At 43.1% G+C, this 20192-nt stretch overlaps 1 protein-coding gene across 7 annotated transcripts; it reads right to left on the bottom strand.

The window, feature by feature from the left end:
• Window positions 1–1768: 1768 nt before the first annotated feature.
• LOC311013865 (catenin delta-1-like) lies at window positions 1769–20068 on the bottom strand. 7 transcript variants are annotated; one of them, XM_084010132.1, is made up of 22 exons: window positions 19775–20068; window positions 14865–14980; window positions 13375–13538; window positions 10821–10889; window positions 10582–10701; window positions 10130–10392; window positions 9356–9637; window positions 8977–9217; window positions 8653–8875; window positions 8298–8490; window positions 8065–8182; window positions 7797–7950; window positions 7547–7564; window positions 7157–7225; window positions 6731–6858; window positions 6418–6568; window positions 6028–6220; window positions 5407–5603; window positions 5275–5316; window positions 5103–5170; window positions 4790–4892; window positions 1769–3485 (listed from the first exon to the last, which is right to left on the bottom strand). In XM_084010132.1, exons 3-21 carry the CDS (start codon window positions 13531–13533, stop codon window positions 4833–4835), a joined length of 2748 nt encoding a protein of 915 aa, XP_083866258.1. In that variant the 5' UTR covers window positions 13534–13538; window positions 14865–14980; window positions 19775–20068; the 3' UTR covers window positions 1769–3485; window positions 4790–4832. The 7 variants fall into 7 exon arrangements, with proteins under 7 accessions (XP_083866258.1, XP_083866257.1, XP_083866260.1 ...); XM_084010131.1 differs by having other exon boundaries at window positions 14859–14980; window positions 19775–20067; XM_084010134.1 differs by lacking the exon at window positions 4790–4892 and having other exon boundaries at window positions 14859–14980; window positions 19775–20067.
• Between the last annotated feature and the right edge of the window lie 124 nt (window positions 20069–20192).

The raw sequence follows: 20192 nt of genomic DNA, 5'->3' as shown, positions 1-20192 counted from the left end.
AGGTCAAAACGGAGCTGATCCTTGGCTCTTGAACTTAAATCCGTTTGTACACGCTTTCCTCCACAAATCACCTCCAGGGATCATGAGGAAGGAAGCGTTAGGGCTCACATAATCTTCCAGTGGCGTGGTTCCCCACAGACCTGGTGCCGGCCCAAAAGTTGAATCCCCACCAACAATAATTCCTCTTCAAACATGTGTTGTATTCCTTTGGTCTTCTTCTCTCTGTGCTTTTTCCCCTTTCGACCCTTCGTGTGCTGGAAACGTTGCTGCTTCTATTCGAGCGTGGGAGAGAAATCAAGAGGAAAATTAATGGCGAGGAGAGCCCTAAATAGATATGACACAGGGAGGGAGGGAGAATCTGCTGCGTTTGGTGGTCTCAAATTTAAGGAAGGGTGTGTGTGTGTGTGTGTGTGTTACAACGGTTACACACATTCAGTGGCTAACAGACACATGCACACACCTTCCACTCAGATACATGGTTGGAGCAGCTAGAGGATAAAAACACAGATGCTTCTCTGCAGTTTATTGCAGCTCTAATAATAATATACTGTGGCAGGTGCAGCTATGATTTTAACCTTTACGCTTCATATCCGGTCAGGACCCTTATTTATACAGAGCCATTGAGGTTTTCCCATGCCGAGGTCGAATAAACTGAGCCACAATCGCTCAAATGTAAATGATCGGGCCCTATACCCTCACCTGCAGCTCAGCAAGTAAACATCTGAGTGGGAAAAAAGGTCAATTCTGCAATACAAAGACTGTAAATATCCTATGATAAACCAATAAGTATTAAATGCTTGGTCAGATTCTTGGTTTTGTTTACTGATCATTTGAACTGAAACACTTCTCTAAAATAAAACAGAAGGATGAGACCATGTTTATATTCCTCAAAGGAAGGCATTTAAAGTGCGCTTCAAACTTTCAATTTAAATTATGTCTTATTCAAGAAGGATTTGAGAAACATGACCAGTAACATTACTTGAAAATCAAGCCTCCCACTACAGTTTATCAGCATGTTTCACCTTAGTAGTTGTGGGAGTGTGAAAACTATTGTTTAGTTTATTTACACACTTTTAATAAGGCACTCTGTGAAATCCTGTGCCTTTGTGGACCAAAGGCATGCCCTTACACATCATAAACATCAGACTTTCACACTCACATGCACTTACAGCCCTCGTGATCCAGCAGCTGCATTTCACTCTGCGTGGGATAACTTTCAGAGGTGTTGCATACGGCGAGACTCGTTCACGTCCTCGTCCAACCCTCATGTTTTCCTTGAAGATGTCTGGAGACACACACACACACACACACACACACACACAGAGACACACGAACGCACACAGCAGCTATTCCCCGTCAGTATGTGTAACCGGAGACAACAGCAAAGCTGAGAACGTCAACACTTAACAGTCTTTAACCGTCCTGAGGTGTACGCCGTGTTTGAAAGTTAACCGGCTTTACGCAGACATGAATCTGACCAGTTTGGCATTTTAAGAGTTAGTAGGGAGTTTAAAAAAAAAAAAGATCCAACGGTGACCCAAATGCCTTCATAACGAGCCCTCATAATTAGAGCATCCAAAATGGAGCATGTTGTCAATGTTAGAGAGTGAATATCTGACATAGTGTCATGTTTGTATACTTGCCATTTGCCTTAACAAGAGCGAGGGGATGATATTACCGAGCTGGCTCTCCTTAATTAGCTGCAATCATCTACGTGATACGGCAGCCTTTCCTCACTGCACAGCCACATCAATCACACGGTGCCAAATCTTGTCTAAGAAAAGATCTTTATTTATAAAAAACATCAGTATTACCAGTTACATACTTTACTGAAAAAGAAACTTCTCAGAGCCAAGGCAGGTATGAATGGTACATTATAATTTTACATGGATAGGCAACATTACAAATATACTGTGTGTGGAGAGTAAAAAAAAACAAAGATGATTGGTCTCTTTTGCCTTAAAAACAACTTAGGGGTAAAACTGGGACTAACAAGTTAAACAAATTGCATAATGCTCTCACCCACCGCTCCCATACATACAAACCCAAAATAAAATACACACAAACATGAAACAAAGTGGGGGAAAGAAATACAACAAAAAATTATTAAAAAAAACAAAAACAAATGGCTCATAGACTAAAATGTGCTTTCCATCTACCTCCCAAATTAAAATAAACCTCAGTATGTCTCTCCAATCTGTCAGTTAAAACTTGAGTCTCCACTTACTGACGAAGTCTCCCACATTGAGGTGTATTTTCTTTTGTAAAACGGCACTCCAAGAATGCCAATTCAAAAGATTACATTGCAAAAAATAGCAAATAGTGATTTAGCCATTTAAAGAGGAGAGAAGAGAATGTCATAGGATTGATCCTTACTTTCTAAATTAAGTTAAAACTCTTGAGTAGTTTCTATAGTGTTAATATCTTACAGTAGAGACAGAAATAGGTTCTGAAGCAGGATGTCAAAAACGTTTTAGTGGTCGAGTAGTGTACGATGTTCCCAGCTTCGCAATTCAGTGCCAGTTTGATGAGTTGTACTGGTCTTGTTGGATAAATCCAGACAGAAGGGGGGGGGTTTAAAGTATCAAAACACAAAAAAAGGCAGTTGGTAGATTAAAAAAAAAACTCTCACGGGAGAAGGAGCCCACCTTAAAACGAACAACATGAACAGATGAAATAATGTGTGGTCTTATGGGTCTGGTCCATGCACACACACCCACACAAAAACAAATTAACTCAAAAAAGGTCCATATTCATTACACACACGCACACACACACACCCTCACTGTATGACAAATATACACACACCTGCACTTTTCTTGTCAACATCTGTGCTCATCCCAACCAAGAGAAAATAACTCCAGAGAGGAAAATTACTCCTATATAAACAACATTCTCAATCTAAAAGGGCCGCCGTCGGTCTGTCGGCCCAAACCTCCCAACAATCCCAGTAAAGGGACCATTTTAAATTAATGAGCCAAAACTAATGCAGCCATCCCATTTTCTTTTTATATACAGTATATGCCCTACATAGAGGTCTACGTACAAATTTATTATCAGGATGCGGGTGTTGGTATGATAAAATTTACTGAAATGTTGACATTAGCGAGAAGAAAAAAAAAAAAAAAAAAAAAAACAAGCAGGATGACAACACTGGAATGAAATGATTGTCAACAAAAGTGATTGCCTTTACAGGAGAACTATAATTTAAATACGGAATATTTCGGTTGCTACAATTGAATGAATTCGTAAAAAGTAGGTGTGTATGTATCTGCATGTGTGTGTTGCATGAAATGTTTTGCCTGCAACACGGCCTTTCTTTGGATGCCAACAGTCATCTTCTAATCCCATCTGTGTGGTCATAGAGAAAGAGGAGAGAGGAGAGAGAAGGGAGGGAGAGAGTCTGTGCATCTGGATCTTCTCTCCTCAGTAGCAGTGGTAGGGCAGTGACGGCCCGGTCTGGGTGATGCACACTATCAGTTTTTCTGGGAGGAGCAGAGCAAAATACGTCGATTAAAACGGTCAAAATAGGAACGTGAATAAATGAAACATGGGTAATTTAAACGATAAACATGGAGGCAACGCAATGACTCACTATGTGGTATAAGTATGAACACTGCACAGTAGTGAGGTCACAATAACCAGATGTTCAATAATACTTTAATACCAATCTAAAATTAAATATGTGTGTTGATTTATTGTACAGTGAAATTAAGCTTCTGCATTTAACCCATCCTCGTATAAGGAGCAGTCGGCAACTACTAATTGTATTTGCAGTGCCTTGCTCAAGGGCAGATCAACAGTGCAGACCCAGAGCCTGAATTGTATTGAAGAAATGGATCAGAAAGCTGATGAGGTGAATGTTTTATGGGTTGCGTTAATCACATTAGTGGTAAATCACATTAAGCAAGACTATCATCACAGCGTTGCTTGATGAAAACTAATTATACTCCAATTTCTACAAAAATACAATCTTCCAACAGGCTTATTTTCATGTTTAAAACTAATCGTTTTAAAACGATTGATACGAAGTTACAAGCAGCAATTGAAAATATAATAATAATTAGTTACATTTGTATATACTCTGGCACATATTGTTGTAATACCCTGCAGAGCCACATGAGTGCACTGAAACATAAATCCTCGACCACAACAGGTGAGAAAAGATAACAGCATAAGAGCAGCAGCTGAGTATTTGGATACTGGATGCGAGGGCATCATTCTGCAGAGTTAAATATTTCACAACATGGCAATAGTGATTGCAAGTCCAGTCAGGCTATTTTGAGCAGACCAAGTTCACGCTTTAGTCATGTTAAAATCTATTTAGCAAACGTTCCAAAGCCACTTTGAGGACTCATTTTACTTTGACACCACATTACTCACATTCTTGTTGCATCTGTTGTGACGTAGTCATTACAATAATTTTGATACTAAAATTAGCATTGGTATCAAAGGCAACATTTTGGTATTGTGACAACACTACAGCACAAAAAACTTGATTTATTCTGAGGATTTAAATCTTAATCATCAGCTTTGGGTTCATCTCTATACTGACAGACTCCATAGACCACAATGCAAAAGGAGCACCTTGCATTATACTATACTATACTAGCACGTACACATCACATCAGGGCATCCTATAGTTACATATCAGTGGAGTAGACCTCAACCAGTGTTTCAGGACACCATCATAGATAGAGACCAGGTTTCACTGAGGGCCTGGATTTATAAGAGACAAAGGAACAGAGCTCATAGAGTCCATGCAGGACAAGAGGTGAGTTGGACATACCATGCTGTTACATGCAGAGGGGGGTTAGAGGGGAGGGGGAGGGCTAACCATCGTAGGAGTCCAACAAGGGCAAGGAGCCCTTTCTGCCCCCATACACCCCTCGCTGAGAGGCAACCAGAGAAAGAGAGAAGAGGAAGTGAGCGTGAGAAAAGAAAAAATGTCAGCAATTATGAAGTTTTAAAGGCTGCCACGTGAAAGGGTTACAGTCGGGAAATACTGATAGTGGTGCAGGAGATTAGGGGTTAGTGAAGTTAAGTGAGCAATCCAACATGACGTGACAAGTGAATGTGCATGGAAAAGGATTTAAACGTACCGGTAAAGTGTCTGTGGTTTCATCCAGAGTGTGTCTCCTCTCCCTCTGGTCCAGTGTAGAGTAGGCCTCTGAGGAAATACGATGACAAGAATGACAAAGTAAGAACACTACACTTCATCATGATCTTGAGGATTGTGTCTTGGTAAAAAGTAGTGCAGATAAATGTACTAACCAGGGCCGAGGTCGTTTAGTGGAATCATGTCTCTCTTTTCCCCTGAGATGAAGCAAAAACATTGTTTTTTTTGTAAATGTAGGGTACATTTTGTTAAAATGTTTAAACATGAATAATTTCTTGCTCACTGACCTCTGTCCAGCAGTGGCGTGGTGCTGTCTTCATAGGTGCCGTTGGCTCGGGTGCTCGGGCCGTTGGTGGTGCCGAGGTTGACCATGAAGTCGGTCTTCTTCCAGCCGTCTTTCTCAAGAGGCTTGCGCAGCTCCTTGTGGGCCCAGACGAGCTGCAGCACCTGGCCGGCACCCCGCACTTCACGATCCGAGCGCTTGCTGTAGGATCCAAAAACAAATGCTCACACATTAAAAAAAAGGTTTGTTTTTTCTTTATATCTTGAACCTCTAAAAATCGAAGAGCTATTTCCAAACTAGCCGTTTTGATGAAATATGAAGGCATATCGAGGACAGTGAAGGGAGACCAAAATGTGTTCTGTCATCTCATAAGGTACTCGCAAAAAAGCGATGATGCCAGCCAAGCTAAAGCAACATCTGTTTACAAAACACCCAGAATGTCATGGCAAAACAAAGAGGTATAATCATTCTTTGTATCACTATCAAACAGATCTGTTTGAGTATTTAGGCTGAAAGGTTTTAGAACACAAATAGAGCCAACTGTATCAAAGAGAACAAGTAAGCATATGCTTAAATTGTACACGTTGCCTCGCACCAAAAATGTTACTTTACGGAGTACACTTACCCGTCCTTGTTGATGAGCACCAGCCTCTCAATGCCCTGTGAGGCCCGGAGGGTCTTTGCTGCCTCCACACTGTTGCCTAACACCTCTGTGAGCGTGCTCAGTACAGACACCACCGTCTCCTCTGATAGAGTGCGCCCAGACTGACTTTGGCCTCCAGGCAAATTGGCAACAAGGTGAGGCACTGCATGCAAACCTGCATGAGACACGCAGCGAGGTAAGAAAATAGATCTGGAGTGACACAAATTCAAACATCCCAAATCCAGGTCTGGCCATTTTGCTGCGATGCATTGAATATTGTGGTTAGAATAAATGTTGGGGAAAAAGAGAGCAAAAGTTATATTCTTGGAGTTATTTTGCAGCTCATTTAGATGCACAATACAACTTCCTTACCGAGCAGTTGGCCGTTACGGTTGTCGATGGAGAGGTTCCTCAATGCACCGGACATTGCCCGAACCACACGGTCGTTGCCGTGAGCCAGCAGCTCTGCCATCATGGGAAGACCCTTCTCCAGACGCACAGTGGCCCTGATATACCGACCATACTGAAAAGCAAGCAGATGCAGAGGGAGCAATGACTATAATGTACATCGACAGTAGTTTCATTCCAGTAGGTTTATAAGACAAGACAGTATCGTGGACTTTATCCCAACTGACTAATTCGATTAAATTCCAGGCGATTCAGATGATTAATTAATGGTACTTACAGTCCATCGACCAGCACACAGGTTCTGGATGGCACCGGCAGCCGCCTCGAGCACTGAGGGGTTCTTGCTCTCTCTGAGCAGCGATGTGTAAACACGAACCACCTCCGGTTGGAACAACAGCTCGTAACCTGAAGTCGAGAGAGAGAGAGGTATTCGTTTAGATTTACAGTTTGACAAACCTCAACACTTGTCTATTGTCCACATTTTGTAGCCTAATTTTCTCGACCGACACAAATCTTAATGCAGATATCCCGTAAATAAGGTCCTTAGACCAGAAGTAGGTCTAATCTTTTTACAGGAAAGTTCATGTTGATATTTAGCAGTAGGATATAAAGCTTGATAGCGGCAAAGAGTGATAAACAGGACATGACGAGATTTATACAACCTTAAAGAACAATTATACATCTGATCAATTATAACTGATACCTTTGGCAGGTGTTGTCCTCTTTGGAATGTCAACCTGGTCTCCACTGCCATCATCAGAATCCTTCTTTCCTGCAGTGAGAAGTCAAATTAAAAAAAAGAGAGATAACATGAAAGACAACACTGAGGAAATAACACTGATTACGTGAAGCGGGTTGAGAGGAGCAGTCAGTTTGCCTCAGCCTTTTACTCTGGCACGTTGTTATGTGAAATGCGACCATGCAGCAAACACTGAACATGCTTCGTCATTTGTGTGACATCATGCTCATGAACTTGGTGTGAATTCAACATTACTTTGGAAATTCTTATTGACTTAGTTACTCTGCGTTAGTAAAATGAGTGATGACAGAGCGGGCAATGGTTTCATAAGTTCAAACACCAAGAGAATCTTACCTTTTGAAAACCACTCATCTATACAGAGTAGAGAGAAAGGAATAAGTGAAGGAGGATTGGAGGAACGATGGGGGGATGACAAGAGGAAGGAAGGAGGAGAGAGAAGAGGAAAGGAGGGAAACAGTGGTAGAGTGTGAAAAACAGCGACAGGTGCTTCCATCACCAACAAGCTCAAAGCCACCAGCAGCTTCCCGTCTTTTAACAGCAAATCTCGTAGACACAGTGTAACTCCAGGCTGTCTGACACTGACCTTTTCCCTTTCGAGAGCCAAAGCAGCCACCTTTGTTAGCGGGGGCTGGTCCCTGGTTGAGGGGTGCGGTCTCGGCATAGCGCTCGCAGCCGGGGACCTCACGGTGAACGTGATAGGATAGATTCCTCAGGAGGCAGACGCAGTTCTCCACCAACTGCAGGAGGAGGGGGGAAAAAAAGCGATGAGATGATCAAAGATGGAGACAGAGGGAGACAAGCGATTTGTTTTAATAGAATAAAATCTGTCATAAGTCTTAAGTGAACGGTACCTTATTATCCACGTCTTTGCGGTTGATCTGGGATTGGACAACGTACATGAGTGAATCCACCAATCCTGTGCATTCTCTCAGCTTACGCCTAGCCTCGCTGCGCTCTGAACTCACATTCCTGTTGCACAGAGGGAGAACTTTAAGCACATAATTGCATGTTTTCTTCCCAAAATAGTCTCCCTCTCTCCTTCTTTGACTTTCTCTGCTTTCAATCCATTGATGGCCTTTTATACCTAAGGCAGCCAGCAGTGTTGGTCAAGGCGGTCTCCCACTCCAGATGGCGTGGTTTGCAGCTCTCCTCTCCTCCGTTGTTCCCTCGCTCCCACCCGGAGCGAGGGACAACCACCTCATCGGCCAGGGCATGCAGGGCGTGGTCCACAATTTCCATTTTTACCGAGTCGTGTGATGAGAGGTTCCACAAGGTGCCTGGGATAATAAAATAATTACTGTTAAATAATAGAATGTGTCATGTGTGGGTTGTTAAGACCAAAACCAAACCAATCCTGCGTGTTTATGAATGTGTAATAAGTAAGAGTGAAAACAAAGGGCTACTACTTTTAACAAAGTACACATTTAAAAAAACAATACCTGTGATAGTGTCAGTGAGGTCCTGGTCATGGGTTTTTCTCAATAACCTGACCAGAGCAGTCACCCCATCGCAGTTCTTGATGGCGATCTTGTTGTCATGGTCTCGGCCATATGAAATGTTCTTTAATGCGCCACAGGCTGAGTGGTGCACCTCCTTGCTGGGGTGGTCCAGCAGCGACACCAAGGATGGGATGCCCTTCAGGCGACGCACCTCCGACTTAACCTAGACGCATACATTGATGCGATCAAATTGTTGCCATATGGGCACAATACAACAAGATTTGTATTCTTATTATCTGCATCTGAATGTGACCATTGTCTCACCTTATCATTTTTGAATGTGAGATGCTGGAGGAAGGCGGCAGCGTTGGTCTTGACGGGGTCCAGGCGGTAGTTCAACATTGCGATGACCTCCGGCAGCTCTGGCTGTCTCCATGAGCCAGGAGGAGCCTTCCTCAGTGTGCTGTCCAGGGAAGCCATGCTCCCTCTGTCCATCGTCATGGGAACACCCCAGGCATAAGGGTCAACTCCTCCCATGTCACCATCCAAAGTATCCTCACAGCTCCTGCATGATGCAGAACAGGAATTGCCAAACATTTGTTTCACATTAGCTCAGCAGAGAATTTCACGGTATATCGCGGACATACGTGATCTGATCGAAAAAACTGTGATATGACGGCACAGCAATGCGTTTGTGTTTCACCTGAGTCTTCGTCTATCAATGCCCCCGGGGCCGGGCCCTAAACGTGGCATGGTGCCGTAGCCTCCAGGGTGCATTGGAGGAGGCCCCATGCCATAATCGTCATATCCCACACTGCGCTGGTCATCCTCCATACCATAGTGGCCGTGGCCATACCGGACCTCCATCGCTGAGCCCAGGGCTCTCATTCCTCGGCACACCTGGGGCTGTGCTGCATATGGGTCAAGCTGCTGACGGCTCGGGGCCCGGTAGCCAGAGTTCAGAGTCTGGTAGCCATCAACTGGCCTGGGGGGGAAATGGCAATAAGAGACATGACCAGAGTTATTTAAGTGAGATCCCGTCCTGAGTGGTCTTCTTTTCAGAACATATCTGGCTTATGAACATGTTTAAAATGATTAAAACAGGGTGTTTAAGTAACGTTTTAACAAAATATAAGAATGGCAATCAAGGTTGAATCGCATTGTCCACAATGTCTGTTAAATATTTTGTAAATATTCCAGTGACTTCAGTTGTAGTCCCAGATCTTGTTTTTTTTTTTTATTTAACTGTAACGATATTAAATAAAATTAAAAGTAAAATTCTGCTTTAAATAATTCAAACATCATTTGAGGATGTATTCATTTAAGTATGCTTTTGTGTCCACTTATGAAAAACAAACCACATTCAGTGTGGTTTTAAGGCAACATATTTCAGACAATATATATATATATATGTATATGTATATCAACAACACTATACATGTGCCACATGTAAAAAAAACAGTAAGGGGTTTTGTACCTGTAGCGTTCGTCCATGTGTGAGCCCCTGCTGAGGCTAGTGTATGCCTCTGATGGTGGGCCTCCCCGGTAGTCATTGTAACCCTCTACAGGGGCATAGTGGTAGTTTCTGGGCACTGTGGCCGTGGGGTAGTCTGCTGGTCCAACCTGCCTGTAAGGACGGTCCAATGTGGCGCTGTAGCCGCCCATACCGGACACCGACAAGCCCCCTTCAATGGACATCGAGTCAGAGGGCAGGACTGTGCGAGAGATTGGTTTTTTCATCTAAAAAAAAAACGGGAGAGCGATGTAACAAAACATGTTTATGGTAAAAGGATAAACAAGTGATGTATGGCTTTATACAGTATATGCCTCCATACCACTAAATTCAACCACAACAATATAACTTAAAAAGAATAACATTCTAAATGTCGAGCCTGATGATGTCATGGTGCATGTAACATAATCACTTACGCCATTGTCTGGCCGCCGTGCGACTCCCTCGTCAGAAAATACTGAGTGCACTTCCTGGGAATCATCCTCTGGTGTGTAGCTCTCATCTAGAGCGCCATGTGCAGGGTCCACCATTCTGTACTGTAGCGTAGAAGTATACTGCATATTTAGATTGTTAAATATTGGCATTTACTACTATAAATACAAGAAAAAACTACTTGAAAAAATGTACACGATACGCTACACACACAAACACATACCTGTGTGCCGTTTATGTACGAGTCAGTCAGTTTCAGTCGTTCTATATCAGCATCCCCTAAACGCCCGTTCTGGGATGAAAGAGGAAGACTCAACTGTGAAATGTGCATTTATACACATTGTTAAATATCATACAGTTTGGTTGAGCACATAAGTGAGGTTGAAGGCACAATTCCCAGTGGTCAGCGTAGTCTACTTTCTTACTTCCTCCCAAATGATATTACTCCTGCTCAAGCACATTCACTGCTGACCAAGCTGTCCTTGCATGTTTATGGTCTGTGAATCATTGCCAGACATGAGGGAGGACATTTTGGATTGCAGCCACTCATCCTTACACCCCACTTCCTCCTGCTGTATTCTGTTAGATAACCATTGGCTGTCACACTGTATAACTTTCTGTCTAACCCTGAGTAACATTCATGCAACATAACCGCCTCGGTTATCAGCCTCAAGCTGAATCCCATGTGAGCACTGCATAATTGGGATACTTTGGAAATCTTTCCCGGCAAGGCCTGCTCTTCATATCTGATGGCCTGGGTTACTCTCAGTTTCAGCATTTATTTGATCCTACTGACTGTTTGCGTATTCGTACTGAATAATCACAGTATGGGAGTCACGGTCTGGTGCACGCAGCCACATGAAGAATATACGGTATGTAGATTGATCCACGTAGTGCAGAACCAAAGCCCACAAGGGAAATGTTCCGCCCTTAACTTTTAGCAGTATGCTGTGAGGAACACGTGTTGCGGTCAGTACAACAAAAAAAACCTGATTCGGAGAGAGTTGTATATAATAAGTATAATAATAATACTACAGTTAAATACGTAAATTAACTGTTTGGGTGATTTAAATGTTTAAATGTAGAGTAATCACGGATTTGAAGTGAATACAAAACTGTCAAAACTGCTGGGGTAAAACCGAAGTGAATAACGGATTTAATGGTTCCCCCTTTAGATTGCATGTGGAAGTTTTATAATGAAAACAATGATATATAATACCAAACTTGCACTGAAGAGTGACTTCTGAGTACACTCACTACAAACAATGTTGAACCATAATCAGTTTGATTATGGCAGTAGCAGTAGTATGTCATACTGCACTTCATATCATGTCCACAAGGAGGCAGGGCTCTTATTAAAAAAGCAATGGGAAGTGCAAGTGTACCTTTAAAACAACAAGGGCACACTTCCTCTACAGCTGGTCCTTCCTATAATTTCACCTCATTTACTAACAACCCTGTCATGATCTGAGAAATGGTCGGACTGTGAGGCTGGCAAAGCACGAGTATCTTCATCAGTATTAATATTACTTTAGAAATAAAACATGCACAGTTAGCACAAGGCCAAAAAGATAAGATTATTTCTTGCTTAGCCTTCGTTCTCCAGCTGCCACACACTAATCAAATAAGTCACTTCCAAGGCTTTAAAGAGACAAAACATGACATCTAATCTATGTCAGCAAGCCCTTAAATGGTAGGAACATATTTGGGAATAGATTTTAAACCATTCTACTCAGTCACTGCACAATGCCAAGGGCTGGAAAAGTAGTTCTAATATCGACCTGAGAATACGGCACAGTCTGACTTTTTGTAATTGATAATAGCTTTGCTTTTAATAGCTCTCCCAAGTCTACAAGCACCTCATCAAAGTTTACCAGTTTCTGATGTCAAGTCTTTTGGTGAGAACAGAAGGTGGCAACAATAGGACCATGTCCAAGCACATAACTCAGCTCTAAACACAAAAGCAGAGTGAGAGCCTTAAAACTCTCAAAGACAGTATAGATGATCTTCTCAGCAGATTGATACAATAATACAGTAAATGTAATGGAAACAATCAATTGAGAAACGGTAGATAAAATAATTAAATGTCTGTTTTTAGTTTATCACAGTGATAAGAATACCATAAAATAAATAAATAAATATATATATATATATATATATAAATTTGACAGACACAAATCCTGTTTAATTACTCCACAATTTCATCAAAGAGCTAACAATATCCTAGATAATTAACACAACAAAACTGAAAACTGCATGCAGGCACATCAGTAGTAATGAATTAAAGTGCTTGTTAAAGGATAAAAAATTAAAATAAAGACAAAAATCCTTCATGGTGGACTATGCGACACATGCACGTCAGATGCGTAGCATGCTGGGGCAGAGAGGAAAATAGCTGAGATTCCACAGCAGGGGCCTGTGAAAGGTGTGCATCAGTCTGCATCCGGTGAGTGACAGTGAAGGCATGTAGAAAATGTGTGATGATGACCATCTCAGGCATGTCACAAGTAGTAGAACTATGTGCGGGAAAAGAACTGATTGCAGCCGATGGGAAAGACAGATGGACTTCAGAGACACACAGTCAAAGAAAAACGATGTTCAGTGATGACGCACACAAACACACGCGGACTGATGGAGCGCTGGTGGAGAGGAGGCAGGCAGAGAAGGGATGAATGATGGATGGAGGATCCACGGTGATCCATGGATTGGATGTTAAGTGAAACTCGGGGGGTGGCTCTCGCCTATGAGAGATGGGGGTGTTTGCCGGGGAGCGTTACCTGTGTGTGAGAGAGAGGGTGACCCAGGGCAGAGGGGCTGGTGGCAGGGAGGCCCACTCTCCTCCTCTCCTCCTCCAGTGCCCGGGTCAGCTGTTCAAACTGCACCTCCTGCTCCCTGACCGACTCCAGCAGAGCTGCTGCGCTCTCACACTGCTCCATACACACTACACGACCCCAAGGGGAGAGAGGGGGGCGTTACACACATCCATACAGCCTCGTTCACACTACAGCACAGGGAGAGCGGGTCGAACAAAAGCATACACCTCCATACAAAGTGTAGTCGATGGATGCAGGTTTTTTTTTTGGGCTGATATTAAATTGGGAAGGATGACTTCACCCTCATCTGCTTTGTTTGGTGACTAAGGCCCAGATACTTTCTTGGAATCGGAACTGTAGGCATTTCGCAACACTTCCCTTGAAATTAAGAAAAACAGTAGTCGTAACTGTATAGACTTGTTTCTGGTCAAAACTCAAGGACATGAAAACGTACCCAGTTACACTGGGTTCTTGTATACGATGTGTACACGTCTCAGTCTTGCTCAAATTTCACACTTGCTGAAATTTGAAGCTTCCTTTCAGAACATCTGGCCATGTTGGCACCGAAGAAACCTATATTATATATACACAAGAAGTGTGTTGAGAGCATCAATACCAACGGTTAGTGCAACAGAGAAAACGTTCCAGGGTGGCCCTATATAAAAAGAAATTACTGCAGATAAACTGCTCAATTAGTGCCATTAAAAACTTAATTGCCTAAAACTCCCGGTCTGACAGTAGATAATACGAGACAACGCTGCAGAAGAAGATAGTGCAGGGCCTTTACAATCCTTGTCACTGACCATTAATATTGCAACACATTGATTTTGATAATATGGAAATAGCTATTGTAACATTACAGTGGTGAATATTACCAACCCCTTCAAGCAGATCAATAAAGTTATTGCCACTTAAGGCAGGCATGGAGGAGTCCTCAAGGCTTTTCACCCTCTCAAGGCTGCAGGCACCATAAAATACTTAATGGCCGACAAAGAGATATTTGGCTGAAACCCCTGCAGCGAGTAGACCTCGCGAAATAAAACAGCAGTACTGTATTGCCAGAACCCAAGTAAAAACGGCTTTATTCTTATAAATAAGGGAAATGTTGAATTTTCCCCACGTTTTAGAATAATGTGGGGTGTCTTGCTGACATAAACTTAATGTAGTTTACGAATCATTGGGGAAATATAGGTGAATTTTCCATACTTACATGTTCCATACATCATTAATTAAAAACCCCAATCTATGGTGACACAGATCTTCAGTATATATAAAAAAAACAGTCAACTTAAAGAGGCTGAGGCCTGTTTCACATGAAGAGAAGCACAATTTGTACTTATTGGCAGAAACACCACAATACACCGCATTCAAGCCATGGAGAGTTGCACACTTTTCTTTACGACTTAAGCACATATCCTCTCATTTCAGAGAAAATCAGAAATACACACCTTCACCTGTGGGCGTGGTTTGGTAGTAGAGGTGAGAGATCACGCCAAGGTCAGAGGTTGAGCTCTAGTTGCTCATGGGTAGAAGGTCACCGAACCACCAAGACCAGAAACGGAGGAACAGACTGCAGAGAGAGAGAAAGACCGAGGTGGAGGGAGGGAAATAAGGAGAAATGTTTTAGTGAAAGCACCTCATTTTGAAACAACCATAGAGAATGCATGAGAATACCGTACAAGTGTGTCAATGGGGTTGTGTTTGCTTTGTGAACAGAAAAAGCACAGGGAGAGACAGAACCATACAGTAGCTTCAGCCTTTAGACGCACCCTGTATTTACTCAACTTTTGGACTACGTACGGCACAAGCTGTGGGAAGTTGACCAACCTGCAGCTCTTTCTGGGCCAGAGAACAGCGACCGTCAGCATAAAGAGAGAAGCCTGTTTTGGAGATAGTAACATTCTTCCAAGAACCATATGTTCTCTTAACTCATTTTTTCCTCTACTCCTTAATCTTGCCTTGTATTTAGTGTTCCTCTCAGCTTTTCCTCTCATCAGTCTTATTCTACCTCTGTCCCAACTATCAGTCTGCATCTCTTGTTCTCTCAACTTAACTGCCTTTCATCCCCCCCTCTCCCATCTCTTTGTTATCTTGACTGTGTTCTTAGAGAAAGACATTCTTATAGCACAGCCAAACAAGTAGAGACTCAGATCCTCTTATCTGTTGATGCACCCTCTGTTGCAGCAAACCGGCTCCCCATGGGCCCTGGTCTGAAAGTTGAATAAACAAAGACATTGCCACCCATACGCACGCACACCTGCACCAGACCGGTTCGACGAGGTAGAGGAGGGGCGACCAAGTTTCAGTTTCTCACTGCAGCTCGTTGTCTAGCCAACATGCACAGACGTACACTTCTTAAAAATCTGGAGGGCAACACACAAATCTGCTTTTGCATTTCAAGCAACAGGTGTTTGTGTGAACGAAAGTAGATTGTTAACAAGCATAGGTGGAATGAGTTCAAGTGGAGAAACAGTGACTTATGACTCACAGTTTCTTCTGCATCAGATTGTGCCAAAAAAAAAAAAAAAAAAAAGACAAGGCATGGTGATATCACCGTTTCCTAGGCAGACTATTACAACACCCATTAGCTAGTAAAATCAAGCATGGAGAGGCTGCGTCTGTTACCATGTGTCTATCACATGAATGACTAATACACATTTGTGACTTGTGGCATAAAAGAAACCCCGCTTGGGGTGTGTCCAGTGTGGGAAAAAAGGGAGGAACGTGGGAAGGCCTGATGAGAAAACGAGGAGTGGCTGAAGTTTATTTCACAAGACAAAGGAATTTGTCGGAACCAAAACCAGGATTTGCATGCGGGGTAAGGCTGACTGAGAGGGAGAAATGATCCCGCTCTCACACACTCACACTATCCTTTGCTTAGTGGCTGAGGCGCCCCAGAGCTATAACCTCCCACCTGAGAAAATTACACATAGCTACCACACATGCCTATATATGGTCATAGCCAGGACAGGGCTGATATTATCCACAAGAAAGACTGAGGTGAACAGAGTAAGAGATGCAAACAAATAAAAGAAAGGCCAAAGACGGGCGGTGGGAAACGCATAAGGAGTGTGTAAACTGGAGCGAAAGGGGGGGGGGGGGGGGTATAGATAAGGAAACGAGTGCTGAATAAAAGATAAAAGCTTGCATTCCTAGCATTGTCTCTTGCCAATTCAGCACAGCAGCCCACCCACTCATCTACTGTAAGACGACCTCAGTAGGACACGGACTAATAACGTTTAAAAGAGCTGTGTACCTTATTGTCGCATCACTTTAAATACCAAGTTTACAAGTGGCAATTACCCAGAACACAGAAAGACAAACCATTGATTTCAATCCCATCTCACCTGGCATCTTTCCATAATTTAATGTCTCATGTAAACATTTCATTTGTGCAAGATAAATTATAAACTGCGATGGATATTTCTTGGCACGTGTACTTGGGAATGTGATTTCAAGCGTGTGTGTTTCAACCGCAGTCTGAGGGGGGAATTTGCAGCTGTCAGTCTGGGAGCTTGATCGAACAAAAAGAAGTTTGTTCAACTGAGAACAGGACCACAAGTGTGAACAGACTTGGAGAGCAAGGAGGATATTATTGGACACATTTGAGTGCGTGTGCATCTGTGTTTGTATATGTCTGGAGGGGGTCGAGTTAATGTCGCTCTTAACCCACTCGTGAGTGACTTCTGTTCTCCATCCGTCTCCCCTTTTCCACAGCTGTTAGTTTTGGCCTTGAAGGTCATCGGTGAGTTTCGCTCAACAATGAAAACAATCAGTGCTGTCCAATTGCCGCTCCCCTCCCCTTTCCCCTCTAACCCACTTCCTGAGAAACAGGATGTTATGGATTCAACATTAGAGATGAGTAAAGGGACGCGTCGGCTACTTAAACTCTCCAAAAAACATTTTCCTCAAAAGAACCGCTTGTACACAAAACCACGAGATCCTGTACACTTTAATAAACCGCCTACTGATGGCTGAAGGAAGCGGTGAAAATCCCCCATGGTCAATATGTTGATCATATAACAACAAACCACTTCCCATTTTGCTAATATTGTTCTCCATCTACTGTTTTCTGTTCTGCTTTCATGGCCTTCCAGAAGCTATCTTTGCGAACTTGTGTGGCTGACTCATCACATTTTCATATATTTTTATAAATAATTAGTTGTTAGTCATTTTCTTGAAGTAAAAAATAGAATATTTCTTTTTTTTTTACTGCAAGACATTGAACTGGGCTTTGCATAGGACAATATGAACATTTCATGTCTTGATTATTTTGGCCAGAATAAATATGATTAACGATGAGGATCTGTGACAAAAATCATGTCGCTCTGGGAAATAATGATTCTACTCCATATTCTGACATTTAATCAAAAATATAATCCGCACGGTAATTGCTGCCCGAGTCTCTCAACTAAAATGAATGGCATGAACATTTTTTGTTGATTTGATCAGCTTCAAAGCATACGTTTTTTAAAAGATTTAAAGTGGTGAGGGAACAAGGCTTATGTTTTCAGTCCCAAAAACGACGCCAACAAATGGTCAAAATGTCAGGCACAGGGTCATAAGGTCAACAACATACACACAACGGACAAACATCTGATCGAGCCCTGACACACCACGAGTCACATATCTCCATCTGATTCTGCAGCCATCACTCAGCATGACTCACACAACCCTGTCAGAAGACATCTGCGATCATATGTAAGCAACAATGTAACCTCTGTCGACTTAATGAAACTCTGAATCCGCCTACACCTGCCATCAGCAGCAAAAACCCCCACTGAAACAACACATTCACGGTCAAAAAGCACATCTGTTCTCGCATCTCCTGGGTTACAGACACTGCAGTCTGACGATAAAGTCAGCGTGATGCCACTGGCGCTGGTTTAAACTGAGCGTGGCTTGTAATAGGATTGAAGTTTTATCCTCTTACCTCCCAACACATACACGCATAATGTTAACGTGCACGCACCTACGTGGACACAGGTTAAGCCCCTTGTGGATTAACCTGCACACCTCAAGAGAGCGGACACAATTGCAGTGGGCATCGGGGGCATGCATCAACAATCAAACCATGACTTAAAAGTAGAGAGGAGATGCTGATACATGGGTGTTCACATTCACCAAGGTGTTATTAGTGGTGGCACCTGCAGCACATTAAAACCACTACAGCCCTGATCCAGGGATACACTGTAGAAAAATAAACCACAACAGTCCTGAGGCACACGGGGAAGGCACTTACCTACACTGTAATACATGGCCGAATGAAACCAATGTTTACAGGGGTAAAAAAAATCTAGTTTATTTGTTCACCCTCAAGCTGACAGTTAAGTTATCCCCACCCAGACATTTTCCTACCACAACAAGTTCACACAGGACCCACCCAACAGGTTCACAAGCGGACACGTTTAAATTCCCAGCCCATGTGCCTAAAACTACAACTGGAGGACCACCACCCTTTTAGACAGACGTACAAACACAAAGCAGGCCCACCGTTTAAATTGTGTTGTCAAAACAAGTTGCGAGGTTTACTATTACCTCAAACCACACTCTGCTTAAACTGATTAAACGGTCTACGTTTGGCATAAAAGGCGCAGTCTGCTTGCAAACCAGTTTTCGTGTGGATTTGTATTCCCATAAATCCGTGGTATCAGTTCCCTGATCTGGCAAAAGCCCCCACAGACTTTCGTCATTGATTTGCTAACGTAATTCAGCGATGTAGGGCAGGAGCTACGAGCCGAGCTGGAAGCGTTAGCTAAAACACGGTGCAACAATAAAGACGTGGGTATAAAATTACTCTCACGAACAAAGACTCGCGTTTTTTTTTTTAGCATTGAGTTACGCTGTGCTTGTGTCAAAGATACTGGCTGGATAAATGACAATGTTGGAGATCAAATCAGCCCAGTTGGCCAGAATGCTCGCTCAGCACCACTGTGACCTGGTTTGGCTGTCTTGCTACGTTAGCATCACAATAACCCACATAGCCCACAGAGAGCTGTGCCAGCAGCCAAGCTAGCGTTAGCATAGCAAACACAGATTAGCCTCAAGTTAGCGTGTTTAAGGAAAGCGGCATTTTTAAGATACTTTGGACGATATTCTCGGTTTTAGCCGTTTGTACCATGGGCCTTTTTAAAGCAGGTATATTTGTGTACACAGTAGGCAACGGGACTGCGGGTCACGTCATTAACTTTTAACTTTAGCATTGTGAGCTAACGTTAGCCTAGGGGAGTCGTGTTGCTGATCTGTCGATGATGTGACCACTCCTTGCCAACGCTGCAGTGCACCCGCTACCTGGGGGGTGTGGGGGTAAAAACGCGGCCCCTGCTTTGTCAAACCGTATGGTAACATTCATGAATTAACTCACCTTGTTCGTTGAAAGCCCGTGCCGATCCCTTCCAGGCTACTCCGTTTTGTGGTATTTTCTCCCCTCTTTTCCCCTCCTTCCCCGGGTTCTGGGTCAAGCTCGTTAAAGACGAAGCGACATCACCGAGTTTTCTATCAAAGAGAGGGCGGGATCAACAAGCGGCTTTACCGTAATGACGGCGCACTCGCAATTCCTTTTCTCATACAGGTGTTTGTCACAAGTTTCTAGACGCGCACCCAGTAGCCGGACTGGTGATTAATATGAAACACACTCATTCGGACCCGAGGAAGCCCTATTATTTCCCAAAAGGCAGTAAGGTGATTTACACTCTGCTGCAGTAGTAGGATAAATGGATAACTCCTCCTCTCTCCTCCCATTTATTTCCGTGTGTCGCTCCCTCACACGCACACACGCGCGC

The sequence above is a fragment of the Eutrigla gurnardus genome (assembly GCF_963514095.1).
Source record: "Eutrigla gurnardus genome assembly, chromosome: 5".
Lineage (NCBI taxonomy): Eukaryota > Metazoa > Chordata > Actinopteri > Perciformes > Triglidae > Eutrigla > Eutrigla gurnardus.
The sequence above is the reverse complement of the archived record's forward strand: the minus strand, read 5'-3'. Positions and strand labels throughout refer to the sequence as shown.